The following is a 19,598-nucleotide window of genomic DNA, read 5'->3' as shown; positions in this document are numbered from 1 at the left end:
CATGAAGCTACTGACTAAACATATCTGAAAACAAGTAAAGAATAATAGAAGATTCATGCTGATTTTGAGGAACTAACAGTGGATCAACTTTTCATTTTTTAGTGTGATTCAGCTGTGAAAACCAAAGGAAATTGTCTCTAAGGTTGCCAGACTCTCCTTCCCTAAACAGAGAATAATTGAAAACAAAGATGGGAGAAACCTTCTTAATCCTTTCTATTCCTCTGCTGCCACTCTTTGAACAAGTGGGAAATGGTGGTGATGAGGATGTCATTTCTGGTGCAACCCAGAAGTGATGTCACTGTGTCATCAGTAACATCATCAGCGAGCCCCCCCCCCCAAGTCTCCTGCCAGTTATTGGCTACCCTACCAAGAACTCATCTCATGTCTGTATTTGGACAAGTAATCTTCAAACCCCAACTTCTGTGTGGTGGAAAGTGCCATCAAGTTGTGACCGTCTTATGGAGACCTCATATAATTTTGTAGGCAAGAGACATTTAGAGGTGGTTTTCCATTGCCTGCCTCTGTGCAGGGCCCTTGGACTTCCTTGATGGTCTCTCATTCAAATACCAACCAGAGTCAATCCCACAGTTTCTGAGATCTGATGAGATCGGGCTAGCCTGGGCCATCCACTGGATTTGTCCCTGCCCTTTCCAACATTAACTCAATCCTACTCTATTGGTACATGATGAGCCCACACCTGGCCCTCACTTCTAGTAGTTGTTTCCAAGCCTAGAAAGTAAACAGCCACCAAGACCCCTGCATTAGTGTCGGACTTCAGGGTCAGTAGCTATAAATGTCACTCTCATGGGCCTCCTTTCCCTCAGCACTGTTTGGAGCAAAGTTTTTACTTCTCTGCCGCAATAGAACAAAGTTAGAGTACAATGGCACCTTTAAGACCAACAAAGTTTTATTCAAGGTGCAAGCTTTTGTGTGCATGCATGGAGAAACTTGAATATGAAATTTCTAAAACCATAAAAGATTCTTAAAATACTGATGTATTCTTAAAATACTGATGGCATCCAGCCACAGAGGCAGTCAAACCTTTAGATGACAAAGAAAGGAGTACTAGGACAAATTCCAGTGGAGCTAAACCAACTCTTTACAATAACTATGTTGGAAAGATAAACATACCTGAACCATTCTCTTGTGCATGATATTTGAACAGCTAAATCAAATAATAGTGAGAAAGGATGAAGATTAGGGCTTAACGAAAAGTTATCTCCTAGAATTTTGGGAGTTCTGCATAAGGACTTGCTGGGGTCACTTCACTTTCTCCTGCAACCCCTTCCCCATAATAGTTCTTCTATTTCACCTCCTGGCTGTTCCCATATCCTCTCCCCTTTCCTTGCTTCCTTCTCCCCACTCACCAACCAAACTTCCTTTTATCCATCCACCCAATATTCAGCCTTTTTATTTACTTCATTTATACCCCACCTTTCGCCCCATTGGGGACCCAAATCAGCTTACATCATTCTTCTTTCCTCATTTTTATCCTCACAATAACCCATGAGGTAAGTTTGTCTGAGTGTGTGTGACTGGCCCAAGGTTACCCAGCACTGGTTTTTGTGCAGTGGCTGCTGTTGAAGAGTACTAAGCAGCTGGGCCTGGACGAGTCATGCAAGTCATGTGATAGCAAGATGCCTAGTGTTTGTTGCTGGGCCTGGCCCCAATGACTCCTCTGTTAAAGGCCAAAATAGGGAAAGGCCTCCCTGTCTTTTAATAACAGAAACCACAGTTTGAAGGCTGGCAATGCTGTTTTGGTTGCCTAGCAACAGCCACATATAGGTCTTGCAGTCCTTTGCCTGGTTGGTAACTTCTCAATGGCAGAAGGGGAGGTCCAATTTATTGTGTAGTTTACAAACAATGCAAAAGTGCTAGATAGCCAAGGACATTTTTTGATCATTATCTCCCCAAGGGAAGATTTGCTAGAATCCCTCAGAATTCTGGCAAGTGTCTCAGAAATTCTGTCAGCAAGTCTTCCAGGGTAGAACTTCAAGACCAGTGAAACAGTGTTGCACTTACCTGAAACTGTTGTTCTTGTAGTTATCACTGTGTAGGCACACATGGGTACTGTACACACACGCAGGCCAGCCACCGGAAGATTTCTAGTTAGCTTAGTAACAGAGCAGGAGGAGTACCTCCCAACTGGAGCTATTGGAGCCATTTTCCCACCCAACAGTCTCGTGCTCCAGGGAGGGGCTCCATACACTCCTTCAGTTCTCCTCAGCAGCTGCTATGAGCCAATATATATATATTTTTGCAACAGAAGTATCATTCACAGCAGGGTGGGGGGGATGTGTGTCTGTACACAGAAAACTAGATGAACAACAGTAACATATAAGTGCAACCGTGTTTTCATCATCATTGTTCTGTGCGGTCCCACATGGGAGACTAGCAAGATGGCTTACCAGGTGGTGGGGTGAGTGATTTACTGCAAAATTGAATGTAGAATTGCTGTCCCCACTGACATATCCCTCCTTGAGTTAACATCAACAGAGTAGTATCTAACAAAGGTGTCTGCAGATGACCAGGTTGTTGCTTTGCAATATCAGGTAATGGGATGCCTCTTTGGAAGGCTGCAGATGTTGCTTGGGCTCTCGTGGAGTGTGCCCTTATATGTAAAGGACAATCCGCCGATGCCAGTTCATAGGCTCATCTGATAGTGGAGACAATACATCTGGATACCATCTGAGCAGAAGCTGCTTTTTCTTTCAAGGGGCCAGTGAAGCAGACAAATAATTGTGGGACCTTTCTGAATTCCCTTTTCCTCTTTAAATAAAAGAATAAAGCACATTTTACATCTAGTGTATGTAGTCATCTTTCATCTGTAGACAATGGGCACAGGAAGAGGTTGGGAAGTGAAATATCCTGACAGATGAAATTTAGGAAATACTTTAGATAAAAAAATAAATGCTGGGTCTAAAAACCATCTTTGGGCATTTGTTGTTGTTGTTCAGTCGCACAGTCGAGTCCGACTCTTGATCTCTCCCACTCTCCTAGTAGATGTAATTGTCACTATAAAAGAAGACCTTAAAAAAAAGGTTATCGAGGGACAAGGTGGCCAAAGGTTCAAAGGGAGGTTGCATTAAATGAGTCAGCACAAGGGACAAAGACCATTGAGGTACAAAAGGTGTCCTAGGAGGGTACAAATTATTCCCTTAAGGAACCCCCTTGAAACTTCACAAGAGAAAATAGATTTACCCTCTACCTGAACATGAAAGAAAGATATTGCTGCTAGAGAAACCTTAACAGACGACACTGATAAACCTGAGTTCTTAAAGGATAATAAATATTCTAAAATTAGAGATAGTGGACAGTTAGTAGGGGAGACCCCCTTGTCCCTTAACCAAAGGGTGAAACACCTCAATTTATGAGAATAGGAGATCCTGGTCAAAGGCCTATGAGCACTGACCAGAACTGATCTCACGGACTCAGAGAACGGCTGTTAATTGGAGTTAGCAACTAAGCAGTCAGGTGCAGCCTCCCTGCCTCTGGGTGAGTACTCTGTATGCTCAATAGGTCTGAAGTTCGAGGTAGATGGGTAAATATGCCCCTCGATCTGTGTACTAGGACTTGGAACCAAATCTGTCTTGGCCAGAAGGGGGTGATTAGGATGCAACGGGAGTTGCCTTTAAGTACCTTGGCTATTACCTTCCCTATTGGTGATAGAAGGGAAAGTGTTAAATAAGGTCTGATTCCAAATTAATTGGAAGGACCGGTCGCCGCAGTGCCCCCCCCACAGCCTGAAAGATCTGTGGAGAAAGAAACCCAAATGCAACCCCAGGGAGCAGGTTAGACTCACTAGTCCACCATCGTAAGATCCTTAAAATCATTCTCAGAATGGAGAAACACTGGTTCTGAGAATGAACAGTGTGGTTAAACACATGTATGAGACAGTTCTGTAGAGGTCTCATCCTGAACCGAGCAAATGGGCCCACAAAGGTGGTGGATGCCATTAGTTTCAAGAGTCTCTGAATGCTAATAGCTTTCTGAAACCTATCTGAGATAAAACTGTTAGCCAAAGATTTCACAGATAATGCCTTGTCTCTTGGTAAGAAAACTCTAGTTACAGTAGAATCTAGTCAAGCCCCAATAAAGGATGCCTGCTGAGTGGGAACGAGCCTGGATTTTTTCCAATTAACTCATAAACCTAAACTCTGGCATCTCCAGGGCCAGTGACAGTTGTGTTTGTAATTCAAGTTTAGAAGGGGCAGTAAACAACCAAATAAGGGAAGATAGAACATCCCTCTGAACTTAAGTGGGCTACCAATGGTGCCATACATTTTATAAAAACTTCAGGAGCAGTGGCCAAACCAAAAGTGAGGGTCCTGTATTCATACGGGACTCCCTGAAATCTAAACCGTAGGTATTTCCTGTGTTTAGGGTGAATGGCAATGTGAAAATACACATCTTGGAGATCCAAGACTGCAAACCAATTTCCTGGGTTGGGTAACTGTGACACAGAGACCAAGGAGACCATCCTGAACTTATGAATCCTTCAGAAGAAACTGAGACTCTATAGATCCAAAATAGTGCATAGGCCCCTCAACTTTTTTATTAATCAGGAAAAAACCCCAGAACAGTAACAAAACACGGAATCACTGGGAGATAAACTCTGAACTGCGCCCTTCTCTAATAGGGTATTTAACTCAGGGAACAACTCGGGAAAAAACATTATCAATTGCCTGGTGAAGTGATGTTAATGGTGGTAACTGGGTAAACTCAAGGCAGCAGCCCATTTCAATAATGTTCAAGACCCAAGAGTCTGAGGTAATTTTGCACCATTCTGGCAAGAAACTGGACAAACTATCCCCATAAACATGATTGGCTGTGATGCCAACCATTAATAGTCAGGAAGCAGGCTTAGAGGCCTGTATTGTTTGTTTATAAGGGTGCTGAAGGGGTCCAGGTCTGGGTCCCGAAATGGATCTGTGCTGAGCCTGTTGGGGAGACTGGGAAGAAGATCTCTGATGAGGATACTGAAATATATGTTGCTGTTGATATGGACATTGGAAGCTCTGGGAAGATGGTTGAAATCTGAAGTGGTACTTAGGTTTGTTGACACTGTCTAACCATCTCATCCTTTGCCGTCCCCGTCTTCTTTGACCTTCAATCTTTCCCAGCATCAGGGTCTTCTCCAGTGAGTGCTCCCTTCTCATTTGGTGGCCAAAGTATTTGAGCTTCAGTTTCATTATCTGGCCTTCCAGGGAACAGTCAGGGTTGATTTCTTTGAGGATTGACTGATTTGTTCTTCTTGCAGTCCAAGGGACTCTCAAGAGTCTTCTCCAGCACCATAGTTCAAAAGAATCTATTCTTCGGCGCTCGGCCTTCCTTATAGTCCAGCTCTCGCAGCCATACATGACTACTGGGAATACCATTGCTTTGACCATGCGGACTTTTGTTGGCAGGGTGATGTCTCTACTTTTTATCATGCTGTTTAGGTTCGCCATCGCTTTCCTCCCAAGGAGCAGGCGTCTTTTAATTTCATGGCTGCAGTCACAGTCTGCGGTGATCTGGGATCCCAGGAACGTGAAGTCTGTCACTACTTCCACAGCTTCCCCTTCTATTTGCCAAGGAGTGATGGGGCCGGATGCCATGATCTTAGTTTTTTTGATGTTGAGCTTCAAGCCCACTTTTGCGCTCTCCTCTTTTACTCTGAGCAAGAGGCTCTTTAGATCCTTTTCACTTTCAGCCATTAGAGTGGTATCATCTGCATATCTGAGGTTGTTGATCTTTTCCCCAGCAATCTTAATTCCCGCTTGTGATTCATCCAGGCCAGCATTTCGCATGATGTACTCTGCATATATATTAAATAAGCAAGGTGACAGTATACATCCTTGTCGTACTCCTTTTCCTATGCTGAACCAATCAGTTGTTCCGTATCCGGTTCTAACTGTCGCTTCTTGGCCCTTATACAGGTTTCTCAAGAGACATGTGAGGTGGTCTGGTACTCCCATCTCTTTAAGGACCTGCCATAGTTTGTTGTGATCCACACAGTCAAAGGCTTTAGCATAGTCAATGAAGCAGAAGTAGATATTTTTCTGGTACTCTCTTGCTTTCTCCATAATCCAGCGAATGTTGGCAATATGATCTCTCGTTCCTCTACCTCTTCGAAACCCAGCTTGTACTTCTGGTAGTTCTCTATCCACGTACTGTTGAAGCCTAGCTTGTAGGATCTTGAGCATGACCTTGCTAGCGTGTGATATGAGTGCAATTGTGCGATAGTTTGAACATTCCTTGGCATTGCCCTTCTTTGGGATTGGAATGTATACTGATCTTTTCCAATCCTGTGGCCACTGTTGCGTTTTCCAAATTTGCTGGCAAATGGAGTGCAGAACTTTAACAGCATCCTCTTCTAAGACTTTGAATAGCTCAGCTGGGATACCATCACCTCCACTAGCTTTGTTGTTAGTAATGCTTTCTAAGGCCCATTTAACTTCACATTCCAGGATGTCTGGCTCGAGGTCAGTGATTATACCGTCGTGGTTGTCAAGGACATCGAGGTCTTTCTTGTATAGTTCTTCTGTGTATTCTTGCCATCTTTTCCTAATCTCTTCTGCTTCTGTTAGGTCCCTACCGTTTTTGTCCTTTATCATGGCCAGCTTTGCATGGAACGCTCCCTTGATTTCTCCAATTTTCTTGAAGAGATCTCTAGTCCTTCCCATTCTATTGTTTTCTTCTATTACTTTGCACTGTTCATTCAGGAAGGCCTCCTTATCTCTCCTTGCTGTTCTCTGGAAATCTGCGTTCAGTTGGGTAAATCTTTCCTTTTCGCCTTTGCCTTTCGCTTTCCTTCTTTCCTCTGCTATTTGTAAAGCCTCATCAGAAAGCCATTTTGCTTTCTTGCATTTCTTTTTCTTTGGTATGGTGGTGATTGCTGCCTCCTGTACGATGTCACGAACCTCTGTCCATAGTTCTTCAGGCACTCTATCTATCAAATCCAGACCCTTGAATCTATTCTTCACCTCTACTGTATATTCATCAGGGATGCGATCTAGGTCAAACCTGAATGGCCTCGTGGTTTTCCCGATTTTCTTCAGTTTAAGTCTGAATTTTGCAATGAGTAGCTCATGATCTGAACCACAGTCAGCTCCAGGTCTTGTTTTTACTGACTGGATAGAGCTTCTCCATCTTTGACTGCAAATTATATAGTCAATCTGATTTCGGTGTTGCCCATCTGGTGATGTCCATGTGTAGAGTCGTCTCTTAGGTTGTTGGAAAAGGGTGTTCGCTATGACCAGTGTGTTCTCTTGACAAAACTCTGTTAACCTTTGCCCTGCTTCATTTTGCTTTCCAAGGCCAAACTTGTCTGTTATTCCGGTTACCTTTTGACTTCCTACTTTAGCATTCCAGTCCCCTATGATGATGAGGACATCATTTTTTGGTGTTAGTTCTATGAGGTGTTGTAGGTCTTCATAGAACCGGTCCACTTCAGCCTCTTCTGCATCAGTGGTTGGGGCATAGACTTGGATTACTGTGATGTTGAATGGTTTGCCTTGGAATCGGACAGAAATCATTCTGTCATTTTTGAGATTGTATCCCAGTACTGCCTTTTGCACTCTCTTGTTGACTATAAAGGCCACACCATTTTTTCTACGAGATTCCTGGCCACAGTAGTAGATATAATGGTCTTCTGAGTTAAATTCGCCCATTCCTGTCCACTTAAGTTCACTGATTCCTAAGATATCGATGTTAAGTCTTGCCATCTCATTTTTGACCACGTCAAGCTTACCTTGATTCATAGATCTTACATTCCAGGTTCCTATGTAGTATTGTTCTTTGGGCATGAAACTTTATAAAAGGGCAGTCAGCTCTCGGGGCTGTGATCTCTCCCACTCTCCTAGTAGATGTAATTGTCACTATAAAAGAAGACCTTAAAAAAAAGGTTATCGAGGGACAAGGTGGCCAAAGGTTCAAAGGGAGGTTGCATTAAATGAGTCAGCACAAGGGACAAAGACCATTGAGGTACAAAAGGTGTCCTAGGAGGGTACAAATTATGCCCTTAAGGAACCCCCTTGAAACTTCACAAGAGAAAATAGATTTACCCTCTACCTGAACATGAAAGAAAGCTGCTAGAGAAACCTTAACAGAAGACACTGATAAACCTGAGTTCTTCAAGGATAATAAATATTCTAAAATTAGAGATAGTGGACAGTTAGTAGGGGAGACCCCCTTGTCCCTTAACCAAAGGGTGAAACACCTCAATTTATGAGAATAGGAGATCCTGGTCAAAGGCCTATGAGCACTGACCAGAACTGATCTCACGGACTCAGAGAACGGCTGTTAATTGGAGTTAGCAACTAAGCAGTCAGGTGCAGCCTCCCTGCCTCTGGGTGAGTACTCTGTATGCTCAATAGGTCTGAAGTTCGAGGTAGATGGGTAAATATGCCCCTCGATCTGTGTACTAGGACTTGGAACCAAATCTGTCTTGGCCAGAAGGGGGTGATTAGGATGCAATGGGAGTTGCCTTTAAGTACCTTGGTGATAGAAGGGAAAGTGTTAAATAAGGTCTGATTCCAAATTAATTGGAAGGCATCCCCTAGGGAGCATGGATCTACACCCACCCTTGGAATTGAACCTTGTGGCAAGTAGGTCCACAGTCAAGAAGCCCCATTAACAAAGAAGGAGGAGATGTAATCTTGGTGACAGGACCATCTGTGTGTGGGTTCCCCTAATTCGCTGATTAAATCTGCTGTCGTGTTCTCCAGTCTTGCAATGTGGATGGCCTGAAAGGATGCCTGGTACATAATTGCCCACTCCCAAATGGCAGTGGCTTCCTGGCGTAAAGGGAGGGAAGCTGTACCCTCTTGCTTGACATAAAACATAGCTGTGGTGTTGTCTGTTTGAATATGGACCACCTTCCAACAAAGAAGAGCTGCAAAGGAGTTAAGGAGTAAACAAATAGCTTTTAACTCTAAGAGGTTAATGTGTAGTCCTCTTTCAGCCTCTGACCATGGCCGAGGCCACACTGGCGGCTTGGCCTGATATAGTGCCGCCTCTAATTGAACAGGTTGAAAGTGTTGCAGGGCATATCAGCCACACAGCACACCCTGCTGCGGGTTACCCACGGAGACATCCTGTGGTAAAGCATCCACATTACTGCAGTGCGTGCTGCCACAGAGCGGCTGCCAAAACCCCTCAAAATTCATGCATGCGCATATAGGCAATTTTTTTTTAAAAAAAACCCTCCCTAGTGGCAGAACAGATCTGCAGGTTCAGACTTCCAAAACCGTTCTCCGCGTACTCCCCCGCGTTCAGACATCCAGCTATGTGCAATGACTGCGTGGGGAACTGAAAACACCACTTGTGATGTGGTGCCTTTTTAACCTGTCTTTCTATGACAGAATAAGTATGGCTGGGGAACGCCTGACAGATGTGGCTGTCTGACTGCGCCCATTTGATCCAGAGGGGAGCAGTGGCTGTGTCGGGCCAAACTGCCTATGTGATCACGGCCCATGTGCCTCTAAAACACCTGTCTCCGCAGTGCCTCCCCCCCTAGCCTGAAAGATCTGTGGAGAAAGAAACCCAAATGCAATCCCAGGGAGCAGGTTAGACTCAGTAGTCCACCATCGTAAGATCCTTAAAATCATTCTCAGAATGGAGAAACACTGGTTCTGAGAATGAATAGTGTGGTTAAACACATGTATGAGACAGTTCTGTAGAGGTCTCATCCTGAACCGAGCAAATGGGCCCACAAAGGTGGTGGATGCCATTAGTTTCAAGAGTCTCTGAATGCTAATAGCTTTCTGAAACCTATCTGAGATAAAACTGTTAGCCAAAGATTTCACAGATAATGCCTTGTCTCTTGGTAAGAAAACTCTAGTTACAGTAGAGTCTAGTCAAGCCCCAATAAAGGATGCCTGCTGAGTGGGAACAAGGCTGGATTTTTTCCAATTAACTCATAAACCTAAACTCTGGCATCTCCAGGGCCAGTGACAGTTGTGTTTGTAATTCAAGTTTAGAAGGGGCAGTAAACAACCAAATAAGGGAAGATAGAACATCCCTCTGAACTTAAGTGGGCTACCAATGGTGCCATACATTTTATAAAAACTTCAGGAGCAGTGGCCAAACCAAAAGTGAGGGTCCTGTATTCATACGGGACTCCCTGAAATCTAAACCATAGGTATTTCCTGTGTTTAGGGTGAATGGCAATGTGAAAATACACATCTTGGAGATCCAAGACTGCAAACCAATTTCCTGGGTTGGGTAACTGTGACACAGAGACCAAGGAGACCATCCTGAACTTATGAATCCTTCAGAAGAAACTGAGACTCTATAGATCCAAAATAGTGCATAGGCCCCTCAACTTTTTTATTAATCAGGAAAAAACCCCAGAACAGTAACAAAACACGGAATCACTGGGAGATAAACTCTGAACTGCGCCCTTCTCTAATAGGGTATTTAACTCAGGGAACAACTCGGGAAAAAACATTATCAATTGCCTGGTGAAGTGATGTTAATGGTGGTAACTGGGTAAACTCAAGGCAGCAGCCCATTTCAATAATGTTCAAGACCCAAGAGTCTGAGGTAATTTTGCACCATTCTGGCAAGAAACTGGACAAACTATCCCCATAAACATGATTGGCTGTGATGCCAACCATTAATAGTCAGGAAGCAGGCTTAGAGGCCTGTATTGTTTGTTTATAAGGGTGCTGAAGGGGTCCAGGTCTGGGTCCCGAAATGGATCTGTGCTGAGCCTGTTGGGGAGACTGGGAAGAAGATCTCTGATGAGGATACTGAAATATATGTTGCTGTTGATATGGACATTGGAAGCTCTGGGAAGATGGTTGAAATCTGAAGTGGTACTTAGGTTTGTATGACAGGTTCTGAGCTTGGGTTATGCCAAAGACTTTGCTGTCTGATGGATTTGCTGGAGAAAGTCGTTAGTTGTGGTGGAGAAGAGAGACAAACCCTAAAAAGGTAAATCTTCTACGTGAGCCCACGTCTCTGTGGGGAGAGCAGATGATCTTAGCCAGGCATGTCTCCTAAGAATTATGGATGAGGCCATGGCTCAAACTGATGCATCAGCTGCATGTGTACTGGCATTCAAATATTGTTTGGATAATCTGAGGGCTTCCGTCTGGATAACCTTGGCTAAGGATATTTTGTCAGTTTATTTATTTATTCATTCATTCATTCAATTTATACCCCACCCTTCCCACCGGAGCAGGCTCTGGGCAGCTTACATAAAATAACAATTATAAAACAATCATAAACAATCCAAACTATCATAAAGTTCTAGTGATTATGAAACTAGTAATAATAGTATTGCATCAAGATGGCGAAAGCAATCATGATGGAGTATTCAGGTGGGATACAGTCTGTGTTGATGGTCAGCTCATCTTGATCTATTTATGCGGCAGGCACAGACTGCTGATGGTAGTCCACGGGCCTTATCACAGTTCAGTTCTTCAATGCGGCTCCTTGATTGAAAGCCTGGTGGAAGAGCTCCATCTTGCAAGCCCTGCAGAACAGTTGTTCTAGGTAAGGCATTATTGTTTTGATAGGAAAAGTTGGTAAGCTGTCAATATGGCCTGGTAGTTTGCTATTCTGAGGTTCTGAGGTTCGGAAGAACATGTCTTGTGACTCAAGGCATCAATCTTCCTACTCTTTATTTGCTGGAGTTGAGTGTGTCCCACTCTCTGTTTAGTCTGCGTCTCTTCTACTATCAAAGAGGATGGAGTAAGATGGGTAAAAAGGAAGGGACAGCCTTCTCACTGAACCCTGTACATATTCTCCACCATGTGAAATGTGGCAGGAATGGATGATGTTTTCTCCCAAACTGATCTTGCCATCTCTAGTATTCCTTCTAGGACAGGGAAGACTACTACCCTGGTATGTCTGGGTAGAGTTGCCCCAGGATTTTGTATTTAGGCCTGGTGTCTATTGAGGTGACGTGTATGTACAGGGATTGTACCATCCTAACCATCTGCTCAGAATACAGGCACTTGGCGATATTGGGTCTTGGTCACCTATGGTATTGTCTGGAGATGGTTCCAAGGCTACTTCAGAACTAGCAATGGATATGCAGTCTTCTTCTTTAGAGCCACAAATTGCTAGACACGAGTGAGAGTTCTAGTATGTCAGTGTGTGTGGTCCCTCTAGCAATTATACATTATAACCTCTTGGTTCCATTAGCAGTTCCGGAGGACCTGGCCATTCTCTATAGCAGTGGTGGCGAACCTATGGCACGGGTGCCAGAGGTGGCACTCAGAACCCTCTCTGTGGGCACGCATGCCATCACCCCAGCCAGGCCCAGACCATCATTAAAGTGTCGAATTCTCTGCCAAATAATTTTAAGTAAATGAAAGCATTTGGGATTGTGTTCCTTACTTTGTTTGGATCATCTTAAGTTAATGTATGAGTTGTTTTTTTCTAAAGTAAAACCTCAGTATTCAAATTAAATTGCCGTGTTGGCACTTTGAGATAAATAAGTGGGTTTTGGGTCGCAGTTTGGGCACTCGGTCTCTAAAAGGTTCGCCATCACTGCTCCATAGTGTGCAGGAAAGCAACAAGAGTGTTGGTGTTCCGAAGTTGGAGATATCCACGGAGGTGGTGGAATTGGAGATCTAGTGATGCATACTGAAAGGGCATCTTCTTGAGTAGTCAAGTCACATACAATTGTAGACCATGCCAGGGGGTGATGTTTGGGAGAAGGCATTAATAGAGTTGTATTCCCACTAACCTCAGTAGTAGATCTTGGAACCATTTGTTAAAGTTCCTTTGACTTTGAGCGAGCTGGATTCATCAATACTGAACGTTGGCCCTTGTGTTTCGATTTCATTTTATTATTTTTTTGATGGATGTCCTGAAGAGGACCTGGTTGGGGCCTGTTCTGAAGATCCGGAACAGCTACGATTTGGATCCGGTCTTGGAACCAATTTAATCATAGAGTTGGAAGGGACCTCCCGAGTCATCAATCCAACCCCCTGCACAATGCAGGAAATTCATAAATACCTACCCACCCCCAGTGACCCCTGCTCTATGCCCAGAAAATGGCAAAAAAAAACCCCTCAAACCCCTTCAGGATCCCAGGCAAAATTGGCCTGGAGAAAAACAGGTTGCTTACCTGTAACTGATGATCTTCGAGTAGTCATCTGTGCATTCACACCTATGGGATACAGTGCGCATGCGCTGGATCGATCGGCATCGTAGCAAGCTCTTAACGGATTTTCATGCCCAGACCTCGGGCATGCGCAGGAACCCCATCATGCATGTCCTTCGAACCGCCGCGAATCAACCCAAACAGCACTATGCCCTAGACGTTTATAAGAACTCTAGTACCAACATGGGACGTCACATCTTATCCTCGGCTTCGCAGTAATGACCTGCCAGCACCCTCCTCCAGGTAGGCTACTGCTTGCTAATCTCCCATGGGTGTGAAGCACAGATACCACGTCGAAGATAAACAGGTTGCTTACCTGTAACTGATGATCTTTGAGTGGTCATCTGTGCATTCACACCACCCACCCTCCTTCCCCTGCAGGGTACAAAAGGAGTTTTGATGGGAGGGTAAAGGTGCAACAGTCCCTTCAAAAACATTTAGAAAGTGGATACGAGAACATGTGTGTGTGCATCCCCCAACTTGAATATGGTAGGCCAAAAGTGCGGCCAAATAAACTCTTAACGAGGAATGTGAAAGTCCCGAGTCAGCGAGAAACAGGAGGAATTTGAAAACTTTCTCGAGACCTGCGGAGGTGGCTCAAGGGGCATCCTCACCCAAGGAGGAACAGAATTTTTGCCACTTGTAATGATACGACTTTCGCGTAGTGGACTTTCTGGAGTTTAGCAAGACATTTGCTATGCGGGCAGAAAAGCTGTTGACGCTACTCTCCAGGCTGTCAACTTCATTTGTGGCACGTCATGGTATAGGAGAGGGGACTCGGTTAGGAACAGGAGGTCTTGTGCTGGAGGAAACTGGTGGTAGACCCCCGTTGACAGATCGAGGATGGTTGAGAACCATGGTTGCCTTGGCCACCATGGGGTTATGAGGACGCAGTCCCCTCTGTCGCTGATGATTTTGCGGACCACTCTCAGAAGCAGAGGCAGTGGAGGGAAGAGGTAAAGAAATCCTCTGGACAATGGATAGAGGAAACCATCCCCTAGAGACTGTGGGTCCCTGCCACTTTGGCTGCAGAACAGAGGGCACTTTTTGTTCGCCCTGGTGGCAAAAACATCTATCTGGGGGAACCCCCACCTGTGGAAGAGTGGGAAAAGGTAAATTGGATTCATTTCCCACTCGTGCAGACTGAGTCCTGCCTGACTTAGGTGGTCTGCCTGCACATTCATGTGCCCCGGGATGTCTGTGGCGACTAGGAAGACGTTGTGGGTGATGCAGAAGTCCCATAACCGGAGGGCGAGGTTGCAGAGGCATTGGGAGACGGTGCTCCCTTGCTTGTTCACATAGCTGAGGGCAGTAGTATTGTCCGTGAGGACCGTGACACATTTTCCCTTGATCAGGGGCAGGAAACTGTAGCACAAGCAGTTCCAGGAAACTGATGTGTCGATTCCATTTCTGAGTGTCCCATCTGCCTCCGACACAAAGTCCCATCATGTGGGTGCCCCAGCCTGAAAGGGAGGCGCCTGTAGTTAGGGTAATTTGGGGTGATGGAGGATGGAAGGGTGCTCCCTGGAATAGGTTGGAAGGGACAGTCCACCAAAGTAAAGAGTCCCGTACTTTGACAGGTGGGAATAGTTGGGTGGTGTGTGTCTCTCTCTTTGGGTTGAAATTGCGGATAAACCATAGTTGCAGGTGACACATTTTTAATTTGGCAAAAACCAGGACTGATGTAGTAGTGGACATGAGTCTGAGTAACCTTTGTATTTGAAAAGCCGTCACTGAGGGCCGGGTACGTATGACAGTGGCTAGGTTGATGATGTCGGCTGCTCTGTTTTGTGGCAGGTAGGCTGTGCAATTCGTGGAGTCCAGTTGCGCACTGATGTAGTGTATTTTCTAGACCGGTTGAAATTGGGACTTTTCCATGTTTACTTGTAGTCCCAGGTTTTCCAGGAGGAGAAGCGTCTCATTGATGTTTGAGACTAGGGCATCCTTGGAGGTCGCTATCAAGAGCCAATCGTCGATGGACGGATAGATGGAAATACCCTTGAGACGGAGGAAGGCCGCGACCACCACCATCGTCTTTGTGAAGACTCTTGGTGCACTTGAAAGGCCAAATGGCAGGGCTGCATATTGGTAATGATGTTGACCAATCGCGAAGCGTAGGTATTGGCGGTGGGAGGGGTGGATGGTGAGGTTTTTGTCCTTTATCATGACCAGCTTTGCATGGAACGTTCCCTTGATTTCTCCAATTTTCTTGAAGAGATCTCTAGTCCTTCCCATTCTATTGTTTTCCTCTATTATTTTGCACTGTTCATTCAGGAAGGCCTCCTTATCTCTCCTTGCTGTTCTCTGGAAATCTGCATTCAGTTGGGTAAATCTTTCCTTTTTGCCTTTGCCTTTCGCTTTCCTTCTTTCCTCTGCTATTTGAAAAGCCTCATCAGACAGCCACTTTGCTTTCTTGCATTTCTTTTTCTTTGGGATGGTGGTGATTGCTGCCTCCTGTACAATGTCACGAACCTCCATCCATAGTAATTGACTATAAAACTACAGATTTGTATTAAAGACTCAAGCCAGCTTTATCTAGAAATTACTACCCTGACATAGTACCTTTGTTATTATTGTAGGGCTGATATATAAGACTGTAATTTTTGAAATTTGTTTGTTGTTGTTGTTCAGTCGCACAGCTGAGTCCGACTCTTCGTGACCCCATGGACCAGATCACGCCAGGCCTTCCGGTCTTCCGCCGTCCACTGAAACCATCTCATCCTTTGCCGTCCCCGTCTTCTTTGACCTTCAATCTTTCCCAGCATCAGGGTCTTCTCCAGTGAGTGCTCCCTTCTCATTTGGTGGCCAAAGTATTTGAGCTTCAGTTTCATTATCTGGCCTTCCAGGGAACAGTCAGGGTTGATTTCTTTTAGGATTGACTGATTTGATCTTCTTGCAGTCCAAGGGACTCTCAAGAGTCTGAAATTTGATCCTTGTCTTAATTTAGCTTCTGTATTAGTTTTAGAGCTTCCTTTGCCCCTTCCACTTAGAATGTAGTATATAAAAGCAATAAAAATTATTTTAAAAAAATATTTAAAAATCGTGCATAAGGTAGAGAATTAGCCAAAATGTTCTCTTGTTTAACATTTTGGCATAATTTTTTGCGGTTTTCCATCAGCAACTCTCAAGAGTCTGAAATTTGATCCTTGTCTTAATTTAGCTTCTGAATTAGTTTTAGAGCTTCCTTTGCCCCTTCCCCTTAGAATGTAGTATATAAAAGCAATAAAAAATTATTTAAAAAAAAAGATTTAAAAATCTTGCATAAGGTAGAAAATTAGCCAAAATTTTCTCTTGTTTAACATTTCTGCATAATTTTTTGCGGTTTTCCATCAGCAGTACTAATCCAAAGCTAATTTAAAATATTAGAAATCCGAGTTTTCTTCAAAAGTTACATTATTTAGTTTGAGGAATACTTTTTAATTTATGCAATTGAATTCTAAGTAAAGAAACACCTTTCTAACTCCATTGAAGTTAATAGGTTTACAAGGGTTTAATTCTGCATATGATTTAGGGTTGCCAGATCCAAAGGACAAGCTGGCAGGGGGCTTACTGGCAGCCCCGTGCCCAAATTTTTTCTTAGGGGGCCCCAAGGAGGCAGTTAAGTACAGTGGAGTTTACTACATCACAGGGTGGTGGTTGCTAGGGAAATATAGGTAAGAGTTGACAGATAAAAACGGGGGGAGAAGCAGCACCTGGGACAGTTTGGAAATTATAAAGAAAGGTCAGGATTTGTGTCTGGGAGTTGTATTCTCTCTGAATCACTGTGCATTGCTCCAGAATCAAAGCCTACCGCCTCAGAGGATCCAAGATGTCTGGCAAGCATTGCTAAAGAAGCTGGGAGAGCCCCTCAAGGTTTTACAGACACAACCTGGTTCCATTCGCTAGCTAGCAGCAGCAGCCGGACAATAAACCCCTGAGCAGCCCCTTAACACCTGGTGCCAATGAGCTATTCTCCTTGCATCCCCTTCCTACACCCCCCCACCTTTGCAGGCAATCTGAGAGAAGAGCAAAGACAGCAACTTCCTCTTGCACCTCCTGAAGCAGCTCAGGCATTACAATCACACCAGCAGTAAGCTGAGTGCAGGCTGAGATGCGCTTCCCCTCCCCTGGCAAGCCAGGCGAGTGCTTCACAGAGAGGGGGAAGGGGGGAGGCACGGCTGTTTGGGGAGGGTGCCAGTGTTTGAGGAGGGTGCTGGGCACTTGTAGGCATTCCCATGTGTACGGGCCTGCTTACCAGGGTGCTCCAGGAGAGGGGAGGGAGGAAGCACGCCATGCCTACGTCACCTGGAAGTGATGTAGGCATGTTGTTGATGTCAGGGGGTGTCGCTCTGGTTTGCGGACAATACTTTATGGAGGTGAGCACATCACATTTGGGGCAGTAATTCTTCCCCGCCAGCCAGCTGGCCAGTGCCGGACACCGGGGATCCCCCATGTGCCAAGGGGACCTGGCAATCCTAATATGATTGCAGCTATCAGCCAGAGAACCTTTTGAAAATTCTCAAAATGTTTGAGAGCTGGTACCTTTTCACTTTAGGCATTTGATGTGCCACAATGTCTAGTAAACACTTCCATGGGCTTGTAACATTGAAATATTTATATACAAGGATGCTTTAAAATACAGAAAGTAATTGGAGCTTCCTCAAACAATCCTTATCTCTTAAACTTTTGTGCAGTATTTCTTTATTTTCATGTTCTTTAATCATTTAATTTTCTCACTGTATAAACCCACCCCCAAAGATGTATTATTCAAGGCATTTTACTAAGTAGTTATGCTTCTAGAATCTGCATTATTTTATATGCTGATTGACATTATTACCAGAATACTGTAGAGTACTTTCCTTTCCCCAAACTTCAATTACAGTGAACTTCTCACAAGGGGAAAGAAATCTGATTGTTGTCACTTGCTAAACAAATTGGAAGATGAATCTCTTTGCTCACATGTATGCCTTGTAATTGTTGCCTATCTTTTGGATCCTGATGTCATATTTGGAGTCTATGAAGGGTTCAGTGGTGGCGTAGGTCTGAGTGAGTGCTACCACGCTGGCTATATCTTGAAAATCATAATGGTTGTCTACCTTCACCTGTTATAATATACAGCATGGGGGGGGAGAAAGAAAAAAGAATAGTTAGACTTGCCTTGCAAAGAAAATCCCAATTTATACATATGCGTTACAAACATATATCCCCAGCTCAGGCACAGTGCGCAACAGCTAAGACTGTCCATGCAGACTACAGACTCCCCACCCCCTCCCCGTTAAACTGTTGTCACTTGTCTGTTCCAAAGGGGGAGTGTGGGAATAGAGTCAATTTCCCCATTCACCTAGGGTAGCCAGCCTCCAGGTGGCACACGGAGATCTCCCACTATTACAATTGATCTCCAGACAACCAAGATCAGTTTCCCTGGAGAAAATGGCTGCTTTGGAGAGCAGACTCTATGGCATTATACCTTGCTGAGATCCATCACCTCCTCAAACCTCACGCTCTCCAGACTCCATCCCCCAAATCTCCAGGTATTTCCCAAGCCAGAGCTGGCAATCCTGTACTCACCCCATCCCCTGCCAAGTGGCTGATTGGTGAGATTTATCCTCTCTGAAACAGATCTGCCAGTGTACACAGATCCAGATGCTTTGTGCACCCCATTTTGGATCTCTGTATGCATTGTGCCAAGACTGCTTAATGTAAAGTGAGCCCATTAGTGAGTGCTACCACGCTGGCTATATCTTGAAAATCATAGTGGTTGTCTACCTTCACCTGTTATAATATACAGCATGGGGGGGGGGGAGAAAGAAAAAAGAACAGTTAGACTTGCCTTGCAAATAAAATCCCAATTTATACATATGTGTTACAAACATATATCCCCAGCTCAGGCACAGTGCGCAACAGCTAAGACTGTCCATGCAGACTACAGACTCCCCACCCCCTCCCCGTTAAACTGTTGTCACTTGTCTGTTCCAAAGGGGGAGTGTGGGAATAGAGTCAATTTCCCCATTCACCTAGGGTAGCCAGCCTCCAGGTGGCACACGGAGATCTCCCACTATTACAATTGATCTCCAGACAACCAAGATCAGTTTCCCTGGAGAAAATGGCTGCTTTGGAGAGCAGACTCTATGGCATTATACCTTGCTGAGATCCATCACCTCCTCAAACCTCACGCTCTCCAGACTCCATCCCCCAAATCTCCAGGTATTTCCCAAGCCAGAGCTGGCAATCCTGTACTCACCCCATCCCCTGCCAAGTGGCTGATTGGTGAGATTTATCCTCTCTGAAACAGATCTGCCAGTGTACACAGATCCAGATGCTTTGTGCACCCCATTTTGGATCTCTGTATGCATTGCGCCAATGTATGCACTGCTTAATGTAAAGTGAGCCCATTAGTAAATACTAAACATCTAAGATTACACATATGAACAATTTGTAACTTTACATTAAAAGCTAGGATCTGTCTGCAAGCAAAAACAAACTGAAGTGGTAGGATGGTCACCTTCTGAGGATG

At 44.6% G+C, this 19,598-nt stretch overlaps 1 protein-coding gene across 1 annotated transcript in view; it reads right to left on the bottom strand.

Moving 5' to 3' along the window:
- Positions 1 to 19,598, bottom strand: part of SYN2 (synapsin II) — a 352,644-nt gene that overhangs the window by 45,545 nt on the left and 287,501 nt on the right. The window contains exon 9 of the mRNA XM_015420237.1: positions 18,044 to 18,186. Coding sequence (XP_015275723.1) covers positions 18,044 to 18,186 — 143 coding nt within the window. The remainder of the gene's footprint in view (positions 1 to 18,043; positions 18,187 to 19,598) is intronic.

This window comes from Gekko japonicus, unplaced genomic scaffold (assembly GCF_001447785.1).
Source record: "Gekko japonicus isolate JY-2015 unplaced genomic scaffold, Gekko_japonicus_V1.1 scaffold254, whole genome shotgun sequence".
NCBI classification, from domain to species: Eukaryota; Metazoa; Chordata; class Lepidosauria; order Squamata; family Gekkonidae; genus Gekko; species Gekko japonicus.
The sequence above is the reverse complement of the archived record's forward strand: the minus strand, read 5'-3'. Positions and strand labels throughout refer to the sequence as shown.